The 26976-nt window shown below is 38.1% G+C and overlaps 1 protein-coding gene across 1 annotated transcript in view; it reads right to left on the reverse strand.

The window, feature by feature from the left end:
• LOC107698511 (utrophin) overlaps positions 1 to 26976 on the reverse strand; it is a 275871-nt gene that overhangs the window by 128672 nt on the left and 120223 nt on the right. The window contains exons 48-49 of the mRNA XM_016499536.1: positions 26468 to 26622; positions 24109 to 24298 (exon numbers count right to left, since the gene is read on the reverse strand). Of these exons, the coding sequence (XP_016355022.1) occupies positions 24109 to 24298; positions 26468 to 26622 (345 nt within the window). The remainder of the gene's footprint in view (positions 1 to 24108; positions 24299 to 26467; positions 26623 to 26976) is intronic.

A 26976-nucleotide genomic window follows, 5' to 3' on the forward strand; every position in this document is an offset into this window, starting at 1 on the left:
TCGCACACACACACACACACACACACACACACACACACACACACACACACACACATACAGTCTCATGGGAGCAGACGGGTGGTGCACTGGACATTTGTACAGCCAATCAGGCGATAAGAGAGGGTTTCCACGACGACCAGAACAGAACATTTAAGATTCTTTCTGTCTCAAAGGGGAAAAGGGCAGAGATTAGAGGAGAGGCTGTCCGACAATCACTCCTAAAATGAGAGAGAGAGAGAGAGAGAGAGAGAGAGAGAGAAAATCTTAATGTCTTCAAATATTGTTCAATTAAATTTACATGAGATTTTTTTAAAACACTTTTCCAACAAACCAACTCGAGAGAAGACGATTACATGTCATCAATATCGGTTCACTTCAGTGAGTTATGATGGACAGCTTTCATATCAGTTGTGAAGCATAGATGAGTTCAGATGAACCGCAGGACCCCAGACCACCTGCAAAAACCACTTTCACATCAAGCAATCTCTCAAACAGGCAAGCCTTCAGACAACTGAGAGAGCGAGAGAGGTGCTAATGTACGAAAGAGAGAACTTAATGAACCTAATTAGCCGGTTTGGCTGAACGGTGGGATCCACGGTGCCTTTATGAATCTGCCAAGAAACCAACCCAAACCAGATTACCCAACAAACAGCAGCTGCTGGATCTGGACGCGAGCGCTCCTAATGGCCGGCGCATTACTGAAAGTGCTGAGAATTCATAAGTTCAGTGGGATTTGCAGTGGAGTTTGACATATTAGCAGCAAATTAAAAACGCAGCTAGATAAAGAGAGGAGGAGCAGATGGGAAGAGCGAGTCTTTTTCAGGAAACAAAAAGCTTTGTCATAAAAACACACAGTGTCATATGACAGCGGGCTGCTGGGACACCAGAGATATTAGATGTGCTGAGCACAAGGTCAGGTGATGGGTTTGAGATCACTTCTCGTTGAGCGCGGTCAGCAATCTTCCCTCAAATACTGTTACAGTCCATCTAGAGGAGGAAACTCTCTCTCTCTCTCTGCTCCATTAGACAGCAAATGGACTAAACATGCTTTATGTAGCTGATCTGCTTTTACATCTAAATGCATTCAAAATCAATGACGCATGCTCGCAAAGAAAGCCTACAGAGTTCAATTCCAATAACATTTGCATGCGTCTGTGTGTCAGTGCTAGCACTCAACTCTGCAGAAGTACCGCCCATCTGCTAATGCACTTCCCGACACGACACGAGCACTCAAGAGAATTTATGTGTAATGATTGATTGAATGTATTGATTAAAAAAAAATGATTGAGCAGCAAATCAGCATATTATACTGATTTCTGAAGGATCATGTGACACTGAAGACTGGAGTAATGATGCTGAAAATACAACTTTGATCTCAGGAATAAATTACATTTCTAAATATATTCAAATAGAAAGCAGTTATTTTAAATCATAAAAAATATTTTACATTATTACTGCTTTTGCTGAATTTTGGATCAAATATTTATTGTATGCATATTTGCAATTGTTTTATTTTATTCAAGATTTTTTTTATTATTATTCAGAACTTTTAAATCTTTACTTAAAAAAATAAATTACAAATTGACATTTGAGATTTTTTAAACACTTCAGATTTCTTTTTCTGACAGAATTTGAAAGTGATATTTTTATGTATGTATGAATGTATGTATATACATTTATTCAAGACATGCTTTTATTTATTCAGCACTTAAAATCTTAATGTCTTCAAATATTGTTCAATTAAATTTACATGAGATTTTTTTAAAACACTTTTCCAACAAACCAACTCGAGAGAAGACGATTACATGTCATCAATATCGGTTCACTTCAGTGAGTTATGATGGACAGCTTTCATATCAGTTGTGAAGCATAGATGAGTTCAGATGAACCGCAGGACCCCAGACCACCTGCAAAAACCACTTTCACATCAAGCAATCTCTCAAACAGGCAAGCCTTCAGACAACTGAGAGAGCGAGAGAGGTGCTAATGTACGAAAGAGAGAACTTAATGAACCTAATTAGCCGGTTTGGCTGAACGGTGGGATCCACGGTGCCTTTATGAATCTGCCAAGAAACCAACCCAAACCAGATTACCCAACAAACAGCAGCTGCTGGATCTGGACGCGAGCGCTCCTAATGGCCGGCGCATTACTGAAAGTGCTGAGAATTCATAAGTTCAGTGGGATTTGCAGTGGAGTTTGACATATTAGCAGCAAATTAAAAACGCAGCTAGATAAAGAGAGGAGGAGCAGATGGGAAGAGCGAGTCTTTTTCAGGAAACAAAAAGCTTTGTCATAAAAACACACAGTGTCATATGACAGCGGGCTGCTGGGACACCAGAGATATTAGATGTGCTGAGCACAAGGTCAGGTGATGGGTTTGAGATCACTTCTCGTTGAGCGCGGTCAGCAATCTTCCCTCAAATACTGTTACAGTCCATCTAGAGGAGGAAACTCTCTCTCTCTCTCTGCTCCATTAGACAGCAAATGGACTAAACATGCTTTATGTAGCTGATCTGCTTTTACATCTAAATGCATTCAAAATCAATGACGCATGCTCGCAAAGAAAGCCTACAGAGTTCAATTCCAATAACATTTGCATGCGTCTGTGTGTCAGTGCTAGCACTCAACTCTGCAGAAGTACCGCCCATCTGCTAATGCACTTCCCGACACGACACGAGCACTCAAGAGAATTTATGTGTAATGATTGATTGAATGTATTGATTAAAAAAAAATGATTGAGCAGCAAATCAGCATATTATACTGATTTCTGAAGGATCATGTGACACTGAAGACTGGAGTAATGATGCTGAAAATACAACTTTGATCTCAGGAATAAATTACATTTCTAAATATATTCAAATAGAAAGCAGTTATTTTAAATCATAAAAAATATTTTACATTATTACTGCTTTTGCTGAATTTTGGATCAAATAAAATGGATAATTCTTTAAAATTTTCAACCAGTTTTGACTGGTAATGTAGTTGATTTGCAGCAACTATATTATGATATATACTCCTATTATGGTATATAATCACTCATACGGTGACATGATGACAGCATTAGAAAGGAAACACGAGCACGTGCAGCTGGAGCAATGCACGTATGTCATGCTACATGTGATATGGTTTTTGTGGAGTGTGATAGAGATGTGATCTAGCGGGTCACTTAACCACACTGACACTAACACACACTTTAAATCACGGCTGAGGACCAGATGCTGTCACATCGCCACAAGGTCTCTCTCCGCCTCTGATATACTGCCTCTATCTCTCCGCCTCTCAGAGGCTTCCGGCTAAACAGACACATTAAACACAAAAAGCTCACATGGAGAGAAACAGAGATGAATGAGGCACAGGAAAAGACTTTAAGGTCGGACTGAATGGGTAGCCTAAAAAAATAAGCACCATAAAAAGAAGTAAAGCTGAAAGAAATGAACCAAACACATCAGAAGATGACCTCTGAAAGACAAGACCTGCTGGTTTTTAACTTAATTCCACCTCTCATGGACAGAGAGCTGTTTATTTCCTAAATAAATGTCATGGTCTTATTGTGCACGATTTGAACAGACTCCTAACCCTAAATGTTCAACTTTAGCCTGCAACTTATTCCACAATGTGTGTGCTTTAGACAAAAATGGATGCAGCTGTTACTTTTCTAAATGGCGTAACAAAATTAACAGAAATACAAAAATCCATAATAGTGGTTGACTGGTATACATTAAGGCCAATATTTAGGACAATATTTATCATTTTTAAATTATATGCGTTTGCTGACAAAGTTTTCTGTTAACCAAGAAGTTTCTGAAGCAGCTTTTATTTTCTCAAGGAAGAGACTTTTATTTTGGCAACGCAATAATGCCTGAGTGCAGATACAAATGTAATCTTTAAATCCTTGATTTCAAACTATGCTGCACTATATGCAGTGTCATATTCATGTCATATCACTGTGCACTGTATGTAAAATTAGCGTTAACTGGCATTTATTTTAGAAAATGTGATTCCCAGAGTCCCAGTGATTACTGAGTGCATTGTCGGCTACAGTGTTTACTTCCTTTTTAGTCATGTTTTTATCAATTTCTTTATAATAAGACTACACAATTAAGAAGTTGCTTAAGGACAAATCTGCTTCTTTTGCAGAATAATTTTTCAATCAAAATGTATTTTTTCACATTCATTAATTTTACAATTAAAGGTGGGGTAAGTGATTTCTGGTAGGCAATGTTGACATTTGAAATCACCCAAACAAACACGCCCCTACCCCAAAAGGGTCTCGCCCCTATTTTGATAGCTCCGCCCCACACATACGTACGCAAACCAGGCAACGATTAGTTCAGTGAAACAAAGCAAAACCAATGTTACACTGTGTCTACACAGTACTACAAAGCGACAAATACTATAGAACTCATTATAATCAGTGATGCTGTCTACACCATAGATATATATACATATCTATGGTCTACACTGGATGCGGCACGACACGACAAAAGACACGAAAACTGCTGCTGCATTCTATTCATGACGTATTGACACAAATTTCAAATGATTTTCAACGGTCGCTTTGACGCGTCCAGTGTACTAGACAGACTTTAGCTGTTGCGGCGCAGACACTATCTATGGTCTACACTGAGCGTGCGGCACGGCATGACACGACAAATCCCTGACAGAAAACTGCTGCTGCATTCTATTCATGACGTATTGACACAAATTTCAAATGATTTTCAACGGTCGCTTTGTCGCATCCAGTGTACTAGACAGACATTAGCTGTTGCGGCGCAGACACGGTGTTACTCACCTATCGAGAAGAAACGAAGCAACCTCGGCGTCCGATCGCAGGCCTTCCGCTCCTTGAGTTCTCTCCAGCGCTGGAAACCTGATTCGATATTTACACGGGTCCTATTTCTTGCCTTCTTGCCTTAAGCCTTCTTTTGTTCCGCAGATGTTTTCCTCTTTTGTTTTTTTAATCCGCCATCTCTATCTATCTTTCTGTCGCTCGGCTCGCTAATGTACGTCCCGTGCACTGAACGCTCTCTCGTCCCCATCATGAGTAGACATGCCCCTTACTGCTGATTGGCTACAAGTTTGTTTTGCTACTCGGCCCGAATCAGCTTTCTAAAGTGTTTTTGAAAAATCGCTTACCCCACCTTTAATCACTTCTGTAACAATTTCCTTAAAGCCTTAATGTTTAACACATTATAAAGGGTTATTAAAGGATATAATTCATTATAATTATTCATAATGTTCATTATACATTATATAATGTATTAACTGTGGTTACAATTATCCATGAGCTTGTACAATGCATTAGAAGGTGCATTACAAGGCATAATTACTGCATTAAAACGCAATTATACTGCAATTATAATGCATTATACATAAAGGCTTTAAGTGTTACCATTACTTCTAATTGAGTAAATATGTAAAATAAATCAAAATTGAATTGCAGCAATGCATGTTATGTTATTAATTAGTGTAATATAATATAAATCAGCTTTATATCAGCCACCTTGTTTTCTAAAATAATGGTATTGGCCATAAAAAAATCCATATTGGTTAATCGCTAATATATACTGTAGACTGATATTGAAGAACAGATAACACCTTATAAACCACTCAACATGCTCTATGACAGCGGTGAGTTTTGCACACGGCAACATTTCCGTCTCCTGGCTTTGATGTTGCAAGAAATAACAAAACTGAAAATATATTAACCGCCAAAAATTAAATAAACTTACTACATAGAGTTGATATAAACTAGAGGGAAAAAATTAGAAAGCGAAACACATGCAATATGAAAAGATCAGAGTTCTGAATGTGTAGTTATTCTGTCACCTGATCTGCTCCGTTTTGATTTGTCTTTGATCCTCCCTCACTAGGGGATGAGATGTGTCACTTCCCCGAATCTCCTGCTCCTCCTCGGAAAACTCACAGACAGCGGGACAGTCCTGACAAAAGATTCCTGGAAGTTTCCGCAGTCACTCTGCATTCATTATCTCATCTCACCACGTCGGCAAATGTGACGACAAATTACAGCGAAATTCTCTGACAACAGCGCTGTGATTTAATGAAGCAACTCCACCCCTGTGTGCACTTGTGAGTCTGAGTCTTTTAAAACTAGCATGCGGCTTGCCCAACGTGTGAAAAATGGATAAAGAGGATGTCGCTAAACTCTGCAACTAATTTAAGCTATTTTAAGGAGCAGGCATAATTAAGGCCAATGGTGACAATGTTAAAATGGCCTAAAATGAGATCATTAATTGTCTTGATGTATATTTAATATTACTGCTGATTTGCTGTTAGTCAGTGAGGCTAATGCATGAATATCACAATCCAGTGCTCAGTGTTGTCAGCTGTGTATAGCTGAGCTGTGCCTAAAGGATTTGAAAACATGTTAAAGCATCCACTGAAATATCTTCAGCAGATCAAGTGTGCTATTGCATCTGAGTGAATTGGTGTTCAGAGTGTATTTTACTTTGAGAAGTCAAGCTGATTTCTGTGTTTAGAGCCTCAGTGTGAGCGCAACATTAACATGACTATAATGGTGAAGGGCTTTCGTGTATAAGTGCAAAATTGTACTTGAGGGAATGTACAGCGAGGGAATGCACAGAGTATGTGTATTTGTGTGTATCCACAAAAAAGGTAGACTTGCATTACTTAAACACACAAATCCTATTTTCCATCACACTCCACAGCGGTTATTTAAAGAGACTCAAGGTATCTAACGGTCCTTGATCCTCTGATATAAGACTTCACTGTATTATGAAAACAATGTAACATTCAAAACTCAGAAGTTCCTTCTCAGTGAAAAAATGAACATTTATTGAATCGGACTCATTCTGAATGTCTGCAACTTTTGCTATCAGACAGATGAATACACATGACAATGATGCCTATGGTAGTGTGTAGCACCTACTGCTCTGCAGATTTTCCTAATATATCTAATTCTTAAAAACAAACTCAACTTTACTTGACCATTTTAATCTAAATTTTAACAGATTGGGTTTCTTACATCTTGAAAAGCACAAAAAAAAATTGTTCATTTAGTTCATACTTTCTTTGGATCAAAAACACACAAGTGCACCTCGGGGGGAAATATATACATAAAAGTCCAGCAACTAAAATAGTACTAGTTCTCCAAACATCATCCTCCATAACATCATTAGGAGTAACTAAGAGGCCAGTTATTAAACTCTCTTTCGTTTGCCCTGATCTGACCTGATCTGATCAAACACATTTTAATAAGTCTGTTTTAACATCAGTGGAATATTCTGCTGTGAGTGAGCTAATTAGCGTCATGACTGTCTGCACTATGATATTTTAATGAGTTCCGGTAATGCAAGGGCCACCATCACATCACATTACACATTCCAGTGTGTTAATATAACAAGATCGCTTTACGGGGTCAGAAAGAGCTGGTGGTTACCATGGCAATGCTTTGATTATGATGTCACAGTGAACCTAACTGTTGCATCATCAGGCAGGGACATTCAAATAGATCAGAATAGAACAGAAAGTAACATAGCTCAGTTGAAGCAGAACAGCCATCTGACCTGAATGGAAAATAAACCCTAAACTGAATCTGAGAACTAGTCTTCAAATAACACACCAAGTCTCTAATAACCAAGCTAATTTAAATGCACGGTCAATATGTATAATTAATATTTTCAAATTCGTACAGCAAATACACTTCATTCGACATTAAACATATTTCTCAATTAGAGATGCGCATCTCCATAACTGTGGCTGATGCGATTCACATCTCGATGCATAGCCAATGATTCAAAACATTAATAATACAAGCAGCTACCGATGCGATGCAATACGATTCAATACAATCAATATGATCCGATTTTGAGACCTATCAAACAAGCTCGACTTAGTCGCAAAATGGTGATGAGAGAACGTGCTTGAGCAACAGTTTAGAGAGGAGAAATCAGTCTAAAATATTGGTCACAAATTACTGGTTACTTTCAAAATAATAAAAGTATAGCGCATCTGCTAATAATTATATATAAATAAATCATTGTTTACCAATGCAAATGTGTTAGAAACGATGCATCGCGTTACAAATGCCAACTTGTCCAAGTCAAACCAGCCAGCCATCGCCAAAAATGTCACTGGACTCTACACATGTGCCGGTATTTGGTAATGCGATATATCACGGTACTGAATATGCACGATGTTGTTATCGTGGGCACTTCAAAATACTGTGAATAATTATTTATTGCAAATTATTCAGATTTTTTTAATGCATTCTAAGAATACTTTTCCCATCAACTGGTCACAATGCACAACACCGCTGTATGCTGCCTGAAAGACACGTGCACTCTCTGATGTTAACCAGCACGGATGAGAAGCGCATGGCGAGAGACGCACTGAATGAAAGTGCACATTCACTCTCTGACAGCAGATGGCGCTGAGCAGCAGAAATGCAGCCGTTACCCCGGAAACCCTGTAAAGCTGCGCTACTTTCTGAAACGTATTTAAATGGTTTAAATAGCCATTCAGATTTTTGTATTTGCAGTAGTGTCCATCACAGCGCCAAATACTTAATACTTAAAAAAAAAAATTACATTTTAATCTGGATTACAACATGCCCTAGATATTGTTTGAAAATGTTTTGATTCTTTATTGATTGGTCACACTTTACTTTAAGGCTCTATTAATTAACATTAGTTAATTTATTAGTAAAGAAACTGTCAATGAAAAATTCTTCAAAACATTCAATAATCTTAGGTAATTTCAATATTTAACAACACGTTAAAATAAAAAGTTGCAACTCTTATTTATTGCACTAATGGTTGTATTTTTAAACAAAGATTAATAACTTCTGTATTAAATGTAGCTATTGCTCATTATTAATGTTAATGCATTAACTAAGGTTAACTGATGATAACTTATTGTAAAGTGTTACTTTATAATTCCTTTGCACTTTAATCTGTGTAAAATTTTTTACTTTATACTTTTTTTGTGTATTACTTTATTGTATGTAAATGTTTAGTTATTTTTGTTATAAGAACAAAGTTATTAAACCTGTTATACTTTATGACAACACTTTGTTGCAACTTAATTTCAATACCGTGATAATACCGTATACCGTGATAAAAGCATTAGCAATTAATCACAACATGAAAATTTGATACAGTCATATGCCTACTGGACTCACAGCAGTTTAGGAAGCATGTGGTGTCAAGGATGAGCAAATTTATTTAACATCCCAAATATAACATTAAAAGCATTCAGAGCAACTACAGAGCATTATCTCCAAGTATGATTGCCACCTATGCACATACTGGTTCAAAAACAGAAAATAAGCTTGTAGTATACATGTTTGTGTGTGTGTGTGTGTGTTCTTGTCTTGTAAGAGACTGCAGTCGAACAACATCTAATCAAAGATCAGCTTGCTTGTGTCTGCCACTCCACCTTGAGCAGAACACTATCGAACTGACCCTGAATAAGTAGGATGGATTATCTGAATGCAAACGCTCTTAGTGATTAGATAGAAAGAGCGTGTGTGTGTGTAATTCAGAGGAAGCGACATTATTATAAGCGGCTGTTTGCACTCTTCCAAAACACTGCCAATGCCATTAAAAAGTTTTTTTTTGTTTTTTTTTCAGTAAGTTTAAAACCGTTGAGATTGAGAAAATCGGAGTGAGAGAAAATGATGTACCAAACAACACTCCGGGGCATAACAGTGTCTTCCTAATGATTGTAAGAATGGGAGAGAGAGTGACAGGAAAGGCCAAAAAATAGAGACAGGCTGAGAGAGAAAAAGAGTACCTGACACACACAGCCTGCATTGCTTCTGGAAGCCAGTTCCAAGAAAGCAGTATGTGTAGGAATATTGTTGCAAGAAATTCAATTCAAAATACATATTTGAGCGATTTCCTCAGTCTATTCAGAGATATATGAAAGTGTGTGCTTGTGTATGGTGTGTGTGTGTCTGGAGAGAGGATATATTCTAAGTCATTTGTATTCAGCATCAAAAAAATAACAAAATTAGACGGTTTTATGACAGCAAACTCCCATGATGCACCAATGAGTGACATAGTAGTAGAGTGCGTTCAGAACTCTTGATTAGACTCCCTCTCAACAGGCCTTGACATCTTTCTAAATATATACACAACACACACACCAGCACATGCAGTACAGACCCTCGGGACTCTTTGCTGAAGTCTATTCACACTGATATCATACTTTAGATTAAAAATACTATATCATAACCAACCAAAATAATACTTTACATGAGAATGTGGGACATTTACTGGGTGGAAAATGGGGAAGTAGAAGTAAAGGATGTAAAAGAAAGAAGTAAAGGCAAAGGGGGATGAAGTACAGAAGACGTAAATGAGAGAATGAGCTGACAAACAAATGCAGGAGGAGTTATGCATTATGGAATATGTAGAGTAAATAGAGATCAAATGGTAGAGCTAGACAGAGTCAACAGAGATGAAATAAAAAGTGGTAGAATTCGAGTTAGAAGTAGAGACATTAGATATAGAGAAGGTGGCAGAGATACAGCAGTGGTGTCAAACTCTGCTCATGGAGGACCACAGTAGTGCTGTCAAATGATTAATCGCGATTAGTCGCATCTAAAATAAAAGTTTTTGTTTACATAATATTTGTGTGTGTACTGTGTACATTTATTATGCATATATAAATTAGGGCTAGGTAAACAATATCGATATCTCGATATTAATTGGTTCTCATTTTTACGGAACAATATCGATTCTTAAATCGCAAGAATCGATTAGTCAAGCCTGTTTTCAGTTAATGGACGGAACATTAATGGGCACCTCCCATCCAATATATCGCAATAAGCATTGTGCTCTGGTACTTTTAATATGAAACAAAGTCTCAGATTTTAAATTCTGTCCATTGTATTGCAGTATTCAAACAATAAATGCCGTTTTGGCACTGTTTAATGTGGAGTGACAGATCGCTGTAGCGCCTCAGTTCAACAGACGTGGCAGCGCGAGGCGCACGTCAACGGAGCATCTTCTCCACATTAATACCAGTTTCAGCACAAAATAAACATGACTAAACATCCGAAGTCAAGTTAAAAGAAAGAGTACAACTTTACAATCCGTATCCTGTCTCATGTAACCACTCAATCAGTGTTTCAGCTGCGCAAAGACGTCAATATAACGGCTTGTAAACAATGTCACGTAAAGTAGAAATATTTTTATGTAATTGTAACTTTATTTTAAAACTTCATTACGTATAATTTTAACAAATCAGTCAGTTTTAACCTTCAATATTATAGTAATGTAGTACCAACTGACTCTCATGTAGGCCTATATTTTATTTGAGAGATTTTTTTCCTTGAGGAAATTTGGCATGTACTGAAACTGATATATATCCAAAATAATCGATATTGAATCGAATCAGTAATCGAATCGAATCGCAAGCTTGTGAATGAGAATCAAATCGAATTGTGAAATTTGTGTCAAAACCCAGCCCTATTCCACATCCTAGAAAAACACTCTTCCCAATTGAATCAAGTGTGTAGGCGCCGAGATGATGAGAATCTAATCGAATCGTGAAATTTGTGTCAAAACCTAGCCCTAATATAAATACACAGTTGCATGTAGAGTTTGCAGAGATACAGCTAGAAGGAGACCCAGTAGAGTTAGGGTACTTAACAGAAGTAGAGTTAGAGTTACTTGTTATGCCAAAAGTAGAAGTAGAGCATGAGTGTCTAAATCTGCTCATGGAGGGCCAACGTCATGGAGAGTTTAGCTCCAGCCTGCCCCAAAACACTTGTCTGGAAGTTTCTAGCAAACCTGAAGACCTTGATTAGTTGATTCATGTGTGTTTGGAGCTGAACTCTGCAGGATAGTGGCCCTCCAGAAGCACAACTTGAAGTAACTACAGCCAGAGTTAGCAGACTAGTTGGATAGGACAGCAAACCGCTCGTCCTACATAGGGTCATGGGGATGCTGGATCCTATCCCAGCAACTTGGGGCGAAGACAGGGAACCACTATGTAAACACATTAATACATTAAAAACCCACTGAAATAAAGAATAATTATGGTTATATAATTAAAACATTATGTATACAATTACGGGATAGAGGTGTCAGAAGAAGTAGATTTAGACCACATATATTCTGCTGTCTCTCTCTTTCACATACAGTGACAGGGTCACAGAGTTAATTTGGTTTTCGATAAAGCTTTTAATCTCAGAGATTTATGAGGCTTTATGGTCCAAACCAACAACAATTTGGCCGACGTATATTAGTATGTGTAGAACATCAGCACCAGCATGCTAATTGTGGGCGAAGCTTTACAAAAGCCCTGTGCGGTAAGGACTTGGTCGATATCCGATCAATATCTGATCAATAGGAATGAGAAAGTAATCTGACAGAACAGTGAGGTCAATCCCATCTCTGGTCCTATCTGTTTAGCAGTCCTGACATTAATTCCCAATGGAAACGACAAGTGTATGAGGTTTAGAGGGTCTGAACTATGTCTGATCTATACAACACTCAGACAGGAACCTCAAACAGTCCCTGCCAGGAAATCCTTATATCTTATAAATCCTTATATATATATACACAGTGGTGTGAAAAAGTGTTGGTCAAAGTAAATATTAGTCAAAGATAACACAAGTAAACACAACACGCAGTTTTTAAATGAAGGTTTTTATTATTAAGGGAAAACAAAATCCAAAACTACATGGCCCTGTGTGAAGAAGTGTTTGCCCCCCTGTTAAAACTGTGGTTTATCACACCTGAGTTCAATTTCTCTAGCCACACCCAGGCCTGATTACTGCCACACCTGTTCGCAATCAAGAAATCTCTTAAATAGGACCTGCCTGACAAAGTGAAGTAGACCAAAAGATCCTCAAAAGCTAGACATCATGCCGAGATCCAAAGAAATTCAGAAACAAATGAGAAAGAAAGTAATTGAGATCTATCAGGGGGCCAACACTTTTTCACACCACTGTATATGTGTGTGTGTGATGTGAATGCTTTTGTTTCACACATCCTTCTTTGTTCATTGCTCTCTGTCATACATTAATTATTTAGCAGGTCCGGCGAAGGATATTTATCTGTCTTTAGTGACTTTAGTCCTGGTTCTGTGCCCAGGAGAACATGGCTTCTATATTTATCCACAAGCATTTCACTCTCTGTGCAATAATGAATCTTTGTTTTTTTTTATCCATTTTATTTTCAGACTGTTAAGAAATTGCTACAGCAAGACCTGAAATGCACTGGCTAAAGAAAATAAAGAGACAGAGAGAAATGGATATAGAACTGAACCACTTCACTGACTCGCTGGTGCAGCAAGCAATACACTAAAGGGAGAAACTCAGTCATTTGTGAATGTTCTGCTCTTAAAATGGCATCAGTCCGTAATTATGAATGCATGAAGCGCTCTTTGTCTTTCAATGTGTAAAATAATCGGTTTACACACAGGCATGTATAGAAGGAAGATAAACAAATGTGTGGAACTGAAGCTGAATTAATCACACAAGAGAAAAGACGAAGAGGGGAGAGTAGACAAGAGGAAAGGAAAGGAAAGACGGCTACAAAAGAGAGGAGACAAATGAAAAAATCAAATATGAGACATGACCCATAAGCAGACCTTCAGGATGATAAAGGAGGTGCTGTCTAGATGGACAGAGCTTTGAAACAAATGAGTGTGATGAGGAAAGCTATCATTCCTTTATGTCATGCCTTGACTACTATCCCAGAGCCTCGGATTGCACAGAAAGAAATAGACGAATGGAAATCTGAGCCTTTGTTCATGAGAGTGGGACATATCGATCAGCGGAGCTGGGGATGGTGGGCAGCACGTATGTATATGAAGATGTGTGTGACAGGCTCTTATTGATCAGGAGAAGACAGAATTACACTCAAAGATGGAGAGATTGAGAAATTAAACAACAACAAGTGATTTCCATCAACATGTGTCCACCAGACCATATAGAGGCGAGACATTGGGGAGAAGAGGACATGGAAGACGAGAGACAAAACAAGAGGGAAAGAAGTGAAGACAGGGAGAAAGGAGGAGAGAGACAGTAGAGGACAGAGAACAGGAGAGACGAGGATATGAGGGGAGAAGAGAGGAGAAACTAAGACAGTTGACTGGAAAAGAGAGACAAGATGTTAGCTGAGGGACTGCAGCAGTGATGTGAGGTTACAGGAGATATGGGGATATGGAGAGACAGGACAAGGAGACAAAACAGAGTGTGAGAAACAAGCATAAGAAAGCAGAAGTGTGGAGAGACAAGATATGGTGAAGAAGAGGACAGAAGAGAGATGGGGGAAATGTAAACACAGATGAAATGAAAGAAAAGGAGAGACAAGAAAGGGGGAAAGACAAAGACAAGATATAAGAATAGAAATAAGGGAGAAGAGAAAGTAGAGGAAAAAGTAATCTAGAGGAGATATAAAATGAGATGAGGTGGGGAAAAAGAGGGAGACAGAGGGGAGATGAGATGAGGACAGGATAGAAAAGGGGAGAGATGAGAAGAGGAGAGACAAGAGGAGACATGTGGTGAGGAAAGAGAAGAGGAGAGACAAGGGAGCAGAGATAAGGGGAAAGAGAGGGAAAAGACGAGAGGAGAAACAAAGAGAACAAACTAGAGGATGGACACGAAGACAAGGAGAGACAAGAGATGAAGATGAGTACAAGACTAGAGGAGAGACAAGAGGAGGTAGGAATAGAGTGAAAATGACAGGAACAAGGATCTGAGAGGACATTAGAGGACATGAGAGGTGGGACGAGAAGAGACGAGACATGGGGAAAGAAAATGAGAAATGGAAGAAGACTGGATATGAGAGGCGAGGAGCCTTTACAACCAGCCAACACCCAGACAACTTTGGCCAAGGACATACAATATATCACCCAATGTCGGAAGAGATTTATGAACGCGCCCACACATCTCTCTCCTAAAATGTGGCAAACTTTGATGATCCGACTCATAAATGCAGATTAATCTTGATCTCACTCTGGCACACGGTCCAATCTACAATCACACACACACTAATATAGCACTTCCACTCAGGCTCTCAGTAATGGACATCAGTCCAAATGTGCTTTAAGTGAGGGGAGGAGCAGCCGTGACTCACAATGTGTGTGCGCACTGGAGAGAAGGAGAGATTAGTTCGTGTGAAAGAGGCTGGTGTGTGCTTGCCAGAGTCTGTATGTGTGTAACATGACAGACTGCTAATGCACCATTATCTTAAAACCTCTGAATCAGCACACACGGTTGCGGTAAGTAGCCCAGTCCAGGGTTATCATGCCTCTGGAACACAGAGGTGGTCAGAACTGTACCTGCTTGGAGGGGTGGGAGTGTTGCTGTTACACAACATCAATACAACTCCAGTCTTTTTAAGTTGTTTGCAAGAGACTTTTCTTATGCATGTCATCTCAGGATGGGACAATATAGAGTGAGCTGCTGCAGAAAAATCTTTTTGTGTACTATTGCACCTCTACCATTTTCATTGGTTCATCCACCTAGAAGAGTACTCCCACCACAACATGATGATTTACATCAGTTCATCCACCTTAAAAACTGGTCCCAAATTGGACAATTTTACACAGACAGACTGAGTCAAGTACTTTAACAAAAGCCTCATATTTCTGAATGTTTGCCTGTTATTCCAATGGTTCCCAACCATGTTCCTAGAGTCGCCTCCAACATACATTTTTGCATGTTTGGAAGAGGCTTTTCTTGTAAAAACATGCATATGCTTACACAGTTGTCATCGCACCTGTCACCAGGCAACCCTCATAACTTTTGATAACTTAATAGATTAGTCAGATGAATGAATAGTCCTAGTTATGTATGCTCTTTATGTGTGCGGGTAAAAATTTATACTAATAATTAACAATGGAGATTCATCGATCAGTTTATCCCAGGGGTGTCCAATCCTGCACCAGGGGGATCAATGTCCTGCAGAGTTTAGCTCTAACCTGCTTCTACACACCTGACTAGTAAGTCCTTGACTAACTGGTTCAAGTGTGTTTAATTAGGGTTGGAGCTAAACTCTGCAGGACAGTACTTTAACAAAAGCCTCATATTTCTGAACACTTGCCTGTTAAGCCGGTAGTTCCCAACCATGTTCCTAGAGCCACCCTTAACACTGCCCAATTTGCATGTCTCCTTTGTCCGACTCATCTGGACATTTCAGATATTGGTGCCTCTACTAATGAGTTGATGACCTGAATTAGGTGTGTTTGATTAAGAAGACATGCAAAGTGTGTAGTATCGGGGGGCCTCCAGATACGTGGTTGGAAACCACTGGGTTCGACTTCCATTTCAAGTATATTAGTGTAAATATCTATCACACATTGAAGGACAACTAATAATTGAGTTACAATTAGTTCCTCATCATAAAAAATGAAGTTAAAAGTGATATCCCAAGTTTATTTAAGAGAAGGAATCATGTGAGAGGTTGCTCACACATGGGACCTTTCTGCAGTCATGCAGCTGGATGCCACTCAGACACTGGAAGAAAATCATGAATTAAATTATAAATGAACCATCTGGAGCCAGATGTGGAACTGCCAGAAACACAGAACTGAGGCTCATTCTGAACCAGACAAATTCATCACACTCACACATGTGGAGGTGGTGCAGGAGAGCAGGTCTTTGGAGGCTCGGATGATCTCCAAAAGATGGATGCCTCCCAGGAGAGAGTAATGGAGTGCAGAATGACTGATGCCATCCCAAGGGTGCAGAGCCAGCAGTGCCGCCCGCCCAGGGACGCTTAAACGATCACCGCACTGCCTCCATCTGGTCTAGGGCTGCTTAATCGAGTGAGGAGTACTTTATGTTCCTCAGGGTGAGCTGGTGCTCATGGAGTGTGTACGTTTCGTCTGATGGATTTCACATATGGGACTTATGAACCGATGAGTAATTTTTTGAATTTAGAGTTAATTACTGATAATTAAGTTAACTGAAAAATCATACGCAATGCAAAACAAAACAGCAGTGTGCAACGCTGCAAAAACAGCATGGGCAGCACATCTGCAGCGTTATAAAAGCCAGTGAAAACATCAAATACAGGGAAGCGTTCAGAAGTTTAATAGCCACGGACAAAAAGGCTCAGCAATCTTTATTTTACAACATCTTTAAGAAAAACAACAACCATGTTCTGCATGAACTAAGATGAAAACCGCAGAAAACGAGACGCATGCTGACTGACAGCCACAAAGTTTATGGTCGCTCTGATACTGATTTTCATTTACATAGCAGGAAAGCCGCAGAGCCGTCCTGGATACAAGATTTTTATAACCTCTTACTGTTTCTACTCGGAGTCAGAGCATGATTTTACTTTTTTTTTTATAAACCCTTGCACAGAATTTGACACTTTATTAAACAAACTAAGATTTGTGTCCATGTTAAAAACAGGAGCCACTGAGAAATCTGACTGAAACAAAACAAATCATAAGGTACCTAAACATTTCCACCTTTCTTCATTTCCCCTTGATCGAGACACTTAAACTCAGGTGAATTCAGTGAGATTGTTCCTGTTATAAATGTACTGTAAATCACTTTGTAGAACAGCATCTGCTAAATGACTGTATAATGCGCAGCTTAATCTAATTTCTCTCCTTATTTTCCTTTTAAACTCACCTCTTCATGTTATTTTTTAAATTCTTTCACTCTCTTGAAACTGACTCTTGAGGCTGGTTGATTTTTTAAGGGGTTACATCATGAAAACAGGATTTGTTTGTTCTACTAAGTTAGGTTGGATGTAGTATGTGACACATTCCACCATTCACAAATCAGACGTGAACGCACTCAGGACAGTTCGGACATTGCGGTGAATCGGAGGTAAAAAACTACATAAATACTGTTCAGTTTCTTGCACAGACCGATCGTTTCGTGTCTTTACACATCAATGTATCGTCACGAGCCGCAGGGTTTAATTTGGTTTTGTTTGTGTATGTTTTAGACTCTCAAAGCCGTGATTCCCATTCACTTCCATTATATGACTGACAGACTGCAATGGTTTGAGTTAAAAATCTTTGTTTGTGTTCTACTGAAGAAACAAAGTCACCTACATCTTGGATGCCCTGGGGGTAAGCAGATAAACATCAAATTTTCATTTTTGGGTGAACTATCCCTTTAAATCTTCCCTGAATTTATATTAATATATAACTGCACATTACATTACATTTTACATTACCACATAATCAGCATTTAGCAGCTGGACCAGCTCCGATTGAACGACAGTGTGAACTATGTCCGCACACATTGATTAACCAATCACAATAGCGCTCATTTACATATGGAAGTTTAAAAAAAAACAGTAACAAAAACAGCCTGCTTAATTGTTTATATTTAAAAGATCAGAAAGAGGGTGAAAATGCTAAATTACCGAACTGCATTCATTTATAACGCAATAAACCGTGAAAAAAAAATTAAAATACCAAAAACAAGTGCTGAATATGATCCACTTCAGAGGTGCGAACTCCGTAATCTTACAATAACAGAGACCCAGTCTCACTTTCACACACGACACTGCCACGTGCTGCTGTCTCTTTAACAAACACACACACAAAGATGAACTCGCTATTGTTTAAAAAGCTCTCCATCTCTCAGCAGCGCCGTGTGTTGTGTGTGTAAATCCTGTGAGGATTTCAGCTAAACACTGAATATCAGAACAGCTGTTGCTTTCTCTAATCTCTATCACACACACACACTCAAAGGATGATTGCTGACAGCTCACGCTAACAGCAGCTAAACATAGCATCACTCATACACGATATTACTAACAGGAATCCTTTAACATCTCTAATAGTTTACATCAAATTAACTTCTTTTAAATGTTCCTCCCACTCTAATGTGGTTTGGACAGGTTTTCTGGTCATCTCACGATAAACAGCTGGAAACTACATCACTGATCAAACTCTTGCACGCTATTCGAAGATATCACATCCAAATTCATCAAGGATAATTAAATCAATGCCATTCAAATGTCCATACCGATTATGAATGTGGTTTGTACGAGTTATCAATATTGCCATTTGGTATAAAGAACAGAACTAAACATTATAAATTGCAAACTTGTGCTATTTTTAATGCACTAAAACAAGACTTTGTCAAAATATGAAATATAAATTCAACAAAAGATTATTGTAAAGGATTTCACTGGAAAAAAAAAAATACTACAACAAAAAAATAAGTAAAAAGCATGAGACGAAATCCAAGAAACTGTTTAACTAGAACTTCAACAGAACTCATGACAAACCAAACTAAATCCAACTACCGTAAACTAGCACAGATCGGATGAAAGCGCTTCAGCGAGTGTGTGCACAAGACACTGACCTTGCACAGTTTCTGGTAACGTGGTGAGGATATCGCCATTCTCTGGAGCCGGTGTAAGAAGACCACCACTTTCTGCAGAGACGTCCGAACTACAGCCATCATCTTAACTCTGCCAGCACACGACTGCCAGCGTCTGCGAGCACGCATCCTCACCGCCACACACACTCACACACGCTCACATATCCCCCACCACCAGCCGAGCGAAATGTGACGAGCCCTGACAAACATGTCCCACACACACACACGCGCGCGCACACTCAAGCGAGTCAGGACTGAGACGGCAACGAGAACTCGCTTCTCTCCAGCGATAAACATGAGTCATGGAGAGAGAATTAACACCGAACGACAAAAAAGACAATGAACGAGGGAGAGAAAGATGCTGTGAGAGAGGGGGGAGGGAAGGGTTGATACAACAGACGGAGAGAAACTCCGGAGAGCGTTCAAGAGACGGAGTGTCTCTTTCAGCGCCAAAAGAATGAGAACGAGAGGGTGTATAATTTCATAAAGGGAATGAGTGAGAGTGACACACTTTACTGAAAGAGAGCACATCTCCTGAGAGACAGAGAATTAGAGCAGTGAGACACATCAGAGAAATGAGGGAGACACAAGTAGAACAGTAATGATTCGAAATGGAAACCACTCGCTCTTTTGCGGTGTGAAAGTGCCATTATCTCATTCTGCGCTTCTGATGACCCTTGACGACAAACGTTCACAAAGCTAACATGAAATCAATACTGACCCCATTTACGTCCTTAAAGGAATAGCTCACCCAAAAATGAAGATTCTGAGCACATTTCATTTCAGACCTGTATGACTGACTTTCTTCGTTGGAACACAAAATGAGACATTTTGAAGAATAAGCTGGTCACTCTTTTCCATGCAATTACAAGTTTAATTGCAGGTTTAAGCTTCCAAAAGGACACAAAAGCACCATAATATTATCCTTATAGTACAGAGATATAAAACAATTTAATAAAAAAAAAAACTTTTTTTTTTTTTGCAATTTCCAAAGCTTATAAAACCATACAATAGCTTTGACTTAACCAGAGAGGACACGACTAGAACTCAGTGGTTAAGTTGTATTTACAACACTGTTCCAGAACATTTCAACCCAAATATTCAGATGTGTGCAGTGCATTTTATGGAGGACTGTTTCCTGATCCTGGTAGAGTAGACTACAGTGCCGGCTGTTCTGACTCACAGACTGTAAGTAAATTTTTTATATTTAGAGAATTTGCCACTGACGTGTAAGTCAGTGTAGAGTAGCACTTGTTGTTTGTCATTTCTCCGATCACAAATGCAGACATGGTTTTATGTTTACATAGCGCGACGCAACGCAATGCGTAAAAATACAGTATAAATCATTATAATCCGTAATTATGTCCCCACTGGATGCAACAAATGCCTCGTTTATAATGGGTTTTAATGTTTTTGTTTCGTCGCTCCGGCCGGACAGGGCATCATCACAATATGGTAAGGGGCGTAACATTTCCGTCACACGCTTGAGGTATTCCGCCAATCACAACGCACTGGATAGCTGGCCAATCAGAGCACACCTCGCTTTTCAGACCGATGAGCTTTGTAAAAATCTACGCGTTTCAGAAAGGCGGGGCATAGAGGAGAAACAATAATGTACAGTATGTGGAAAATAATGTGTTTTTTGAACCTTAAACCGCATAAACACATTTCATTACACCAAATACACCAAATAATGTTCTTTTTAGCAACATCATATGACGCCTTTAACATTTTATCACTTAAATGAAAGATATGGCAAAGATTTGTAAAATTTACAGGCACAAAATTGTCACCCCCCTAATACCCTGAAAACACGGTCAACATACTTTTACAATGAACTTCTGGCAACCACAGTAGACTTTTTCCCTCTTTATTACCATAATTTGACTATTTTATTTAATTTATTTTAATTTATTTAATTCTATTTATTCATTTATTTAGAGTTGGGAACCATTTAAGGATTCAGCTAATTCAGTTCACAAAACCGATCTAAATGATTCATTCATGAATCTGTTCCAGTTCTCAATGATCCAATGATCTAGTTGTAAAGATTAAATGTTGGAGGGAGGGAAAGATTTTAGTAAATAAAACCTTGTGTCAAATGGACCACTATCATGGTACTTCTATGGTGCTTGTGTCCTTTTTAAGCTTCATTCACTGTAATTGTATGGAAAAGAGCAACCAACACAGTCTTCAAAACATCTTCTTTTTGCGCTCCACCATAGAATTAAAGTCATACAGGTTTGGGACAAAAAGAGGATGAGTAAATGATGACAGAATTTAAATTTTTTGGGGGGTGAACTATCCCTTTAAGTAAGTAAAGCGAGTCAATTCTAATTTCATTTTAGGTCAACATCACAAATCTATTTTCAGCCCCTTCCTTCCAACCACCTGCCTCCATTATAGTATACAACAACCACTTTTCACCATCCAATCAATTCCAGATGAATCAAATCCTGCTGTTTCACTCAGAAATACATCACAATACAACATTTCACATTCAAGAGGATAGAAACACTACAATCTCTAGCTAAACAAACACTCATAGTGTTTGCATCTCAGATCTGTGTCTGTCTCTCTCTCTCGGTCTCCTGATCAAGTCAAGTCAAGTCAAGTCTGCTTTATTGTCAATTCTTCCACATGTACAGCACATACACACAGAGAATTGAAATTGCGTTACTCTCAGACCCTTGGTGCATACAGATAACACTAACAGTAGAACATAAATACAGATAGATACAGTTCAGCAGGGAGATGGTGCTGTCACAGGTGCGTGGTGGGGGCTGATGAGAGTTTGATAAGTCTGTCGGTCTCGTCACACTAACCACTAGCGACTCAGTGTGATTTGAGCGTGATTCAGTTGTACAGTGACAAAGATGGATGGGGAACAAACAACAGTAAACAACAAAATGCCAACCATGAGCTCGTGTACACTTTTAGGGCACTAGATGAGCAAATGCCATTTTTTCGAAGCATTTTTTTTTCTTTGTGCAAAAAAAAAAAAAAAAAAAAAAAAAACAGAAATATACAAGGAAAAGAAAAGAAACAAAATACATGATAACCTACACTCTTACACACAGCTGCTTTACGTCACAGCCAGCACTTCAACACTATTGTCATGGAAATAATAGGAAAGCAGTTCTCACTGAAATGATAAAGACATCAGTGAGTCTATTTCTCATGTCACTCTCACTGACGTCAAACAAACACAGACATCAGCCAAGACTGAACACTTTCATAACATGCCATTCTTTAGTCATCACATGCGTCTTTTACATGCTTGTAAGGAAATCAATAATCTGAACATGTTCTTGAGAAACACGAAAAAAGACAAAATAATTGATGATGGGTGACTACAAAGTAAGGATTATGGCAAAAATAAAAGAAGTGGAAGAGAGATGGAGAAAGAAAGAAGCTGAACTGAAAACAGATAAAAAGCAAAAATGTATATGTCAAATAAAGTGATTTAAACATTTATGCATTTAGCAGATGCTTTAATCTAAAGCCACTTATTTTCAAACTCTATAGTTTATCAAAATCTGTGACTCTGGAATCAAACCCACAACCTTGGCTTTACTTTTAGTGCATGTGAACGAACTGGGGAAACATCCCTAATTGCATTCGTTCGTTCGTTCATTCATTCATTCATGCATCAATTCATTCATTTATAAAATTCAAAGAAATATCAATACTATTGAAATATATACTAGTATACTACTGAACTGTAAAGTATTTAATAATAATAATAATTATTATTAAATAATATTATTTATGGCTGTTTTTTTTACTTTGCTTTCAAACGCTTTTATTTTGGCAGGAAGCCACAGGACAACATCTCTTTTTAAATGCTTCTCTTTTGATAACAACAGATTTATAAACCGTCGTCATTACAAACTGGGGGAAAAAAGTTTGGTGCATTATGTGTATCAAATGCACATCATATGGGACTCAAACTCACAGCACTTGCAGAGTTCATGTAATAATGATAATAAACAAACAAATAAATAAACAAAAATATGCAAAAGTGTGAGCAGTTTTGACCCTGTAAAGCCCTAAAATCTTCAAATGAATGAATTGAGGACTCTGCACTCACATGTTGAAGAGACAATCGTCAGTACACTTCACTAACGGCCTTCACGAAATAATTCAGCTGCTCACTTTGGTTTCAACTGACCCTACAAATGTCCTCGCAGTGCCCTTCACGGGTGCAAAAATGCCATTTGTTGCCAAGCAACATGACAATAAAAGATTATTCAATGAATTGGTGCGACTTCACACTTTAGAGTGGGGACAGTCGGTTTTAGTGTGCTTAGTGCATTTGTAGTGTGTAGGCTGCTGAATGGTAGTAGGCAGTGAGAGCGTACAGTCGTGATTAGAGTGGACAGCAGATAAAGAGATCAAACTGTGATGTATGAATCTCACAGGACAAACACAGACTCGGAGGAGAGAGAAGAGAAGAAAGACACGCTCTTTCACAGCTGAAGTGATCTGTACCTTGATTACACGTATGCTGCGGGTCTGGCTGACGAGGGAACTAATGAGGACTTACGGAGAGATAATTGAATATCGTTCACATGCACTTTAGTTCCCGAATCTTCCAGATTCGCCTGCAGTCCACACACTGATCATCTCATGCATTTCAGTGGTAGAAATCAAAACTGGCAAGTGCTAGCTGAAAATCACAAGCTCAAATCTGATTGGTTGGTTTCACACAACTTCTGGGATGCCAAAATAAGCTGCAAATTTGGCTCTCGTCCCAAATGGATTTGATGGAATATAAGTATGCACATGTTCTTACCCCAAGCTGCCCCTCCAGCTCTTTGATGTGGGCGGAGTCCTGCAAGAGCTCCTCCCTCTGGGCGGCGTCAGATAACACGTTGACTGTAGTCTCCGCCTCATGGAGCCACTTGAGGAAGGACTCGAGCTCACGGAGACACGCTTGGAGAGACTTCAGCTCTGAATCCAACGCAGCCTGACGGTCCAAAGCCCTGATGACCACAAACCAGTGCAACACACCACGCTACAATCAACGACGCTGAAAAAATCTAAACAACTGTAGTCAACACACAAACATTTCCTTCATATTAGCAAAGTATTAATTATGGTGGTAATATGTGTGCAATCATAATGCAATATTCATATAACCACAATGTTTATAGTATTTCCTACTACTATATTATCATGGAAGCATTTATTAACATTTATTTCTGTCATGACAACTCTCGGAGGGATTGGCATGGTAAAGTACATGACAATGTTAATGTATTTGGTCTTGGCGGAATAGATCTGCTACGCTGCTGCTGCGGCAGAGCAAGTACCGAGACTTGCTACTGCCAATACATCCACAACACGCTGCTGTGAGCATGTAAGAAATACTGCTGCTGCAAATATAACATACATGAATCACCTCGTAGCAGATCTATACAGGTGGAGCTGGGGAAGGTGGAGGGTTTCAGAAGCAAGCAGCAACTGCTACGGCAAGCACTAGTCATATATTTGAAAGTTGAGCAGCGAGCTCATTGGCTACCGATACAGGAGAGAACCAAATCAGCTGTGCCATGTGATAATGATGTCATTAGGTCAGATTGAGCTAGACCTATCGGACTGCGCCATCTAGAGTTTCATGCCAGAACTCTGTATTTATACGGTATTTGTAAAAGCATAATCAAGGTAGTATCTAATAGAGCAGTTATTACAGTAGTATTTATTAGTATTTATGAAAGCATAATTATAGTAGCATTTAATTTCACAACATTGTGTATTACCACAATATTTGTAAACGCATAATCAAAATAGTATTTAATACAGCAATATTACTGGAGTAGTATTTGTTAGCATTTATTGAAATAATATTAATAATTTTAGTAGTATCTAATATCAGACTACTATTTATTATAAAGTATTTATTAGCATTAATTGCATTAAAACAAATATGGTTGTATTTATTACAAGATTATTAAATGTTTATTAATTAGTTATTACTATTGTATCATATTAAGTATTTATTAATATGTATTGATGTGATATTAGTGGAAGCATAATTACAATAAGATTTGTTACTATATTTTTAAAGTAGTATTTTGAGTGAAATATTTATTACTTCAATATTACAGTAGTATTTATTATAATCATATTAGTATGGCAGTATTTATTAGCATTTATTTACAAAATATTTGTGAAAGCATAATTATGTTATAATTATTCTCACAGCAGTATTTTGTGAGATCATAATAATTACTTCAATATTGTTATTGTAGTATTTATTATAACAATATTATGATGAAAGTATTATACACATTTATTGACATTATTCATGAAAGCATAATTATGATATAATTTATTCCTAAATTATTCTTACAGTAGTATTTTGTGAGAGCATAATAATTACTTCAATATTGTTATGGTAGTATCTATTATAACAATATTATAATGACAGTATTATAAATATTTATTGACATTATTCATGAAAGCATAATTTATTACCAAATTATTATTACAGTAGTATTTTGTGAGAATAATTATGGTAAAGTATTACTTAAATATTATGGTAGTATTTATTATAACAACATTATATTTATATCCTTTATTGATATTATAATCATAAATGCATAATGATGATTCAATGTATTACTAAATTAACATGGTAGTAGTATAAATTCAATATCTTTATCGTAGTATTCATATCTGCAATATTCGTAAGAGCACAGTTACGGCAGTAGTATTTATTACCACAATATTATCATGATAACATTTCTGCAAAATTCCTAAAAGTGCAATAACTGTAATATTTATGATGGTAGCATATATTACTGCAGTATGTTACTGCAATATTGTGGTAGCATAATAACAACAACAGTGTTTATTACCATAATATTATTACAGTAGCATTCATTACCACAATATTACATGCCACAGCAATAACATTTATGGAGGGAGATGTTATGATGATCTGTGTGTCGAGAAGTGTGTGTGCTGTGTGATATCTGTACATGCTGAACATTAGTGTGATTATGAGTGTTTATGACACACTGTGTGTGTGTGTGTGTGTGTGTGTGTGTGTGTGTGTGTGTGTATGATTCATTTCCTCTCATTTATTGGAGATTAGGGAAATGAACATGCTCATAAATACACAAGCAGACTGATGTGCGAGCACATACCTGTTATTGACACTGTTCCACGCCGTGTTGAGTTTGTCCATGACCTCTGTGACCTTGCGCGTGTCGTCAGCGGCATATTCCTGCAGAAGCTGATTGGACAGTTCATTAAAAGACGTCACGCTCTCCTGTCCTCGACTGAGCTCCTGCAGGAACGCCTGACAACAAAAAGAAATCAATACATAAAGCTACCATCTAAACAGCTCAACAAAGAGAGTGGCTTCGCTACAGAAGTCAGTTGATGTTTGGTTCATGTGTGTCCATGGCTGCTGAAAGTAACTTTACCTCAAAGGACTTCAGAAAATCATGGTCAACAACCTTAAAATCTTTATTTCTAACCTAAGGCAAACACTGAAATATATGTTCATGCCTAAAATACCTACTCGCGTTAAAACATTTGAATAATATATGAATACCAAACAATAATGCAGTGAAATTATGACTCTAGCATCCCCTACAGGTACGTCTCAGTAGTGTGTGTGTGTGTGTGTGTGTGTGTGTGTGTGTGTGTG

This window comes from Sinocyclocheilus anshuiensis, unplaced genomic scaffold (assembly GCF_001515605.1).
Source record: "Sinocyclocheilus anshuiensis isolate Anshui unplaced genomic scaffold, SAMN03320099.WGS_v1.1 scaffold1830, whole genome shotgun sequence".
In the NCBI taxonomy this organism is placed as follows: domain Eukaryota; kingdom Metazoa; phylum Chordata; class Actinopteri; order Cypriniformes; family Cyprinidae; genus Sinocyclocheilus; species Sinocyclocheilus anshuiensis.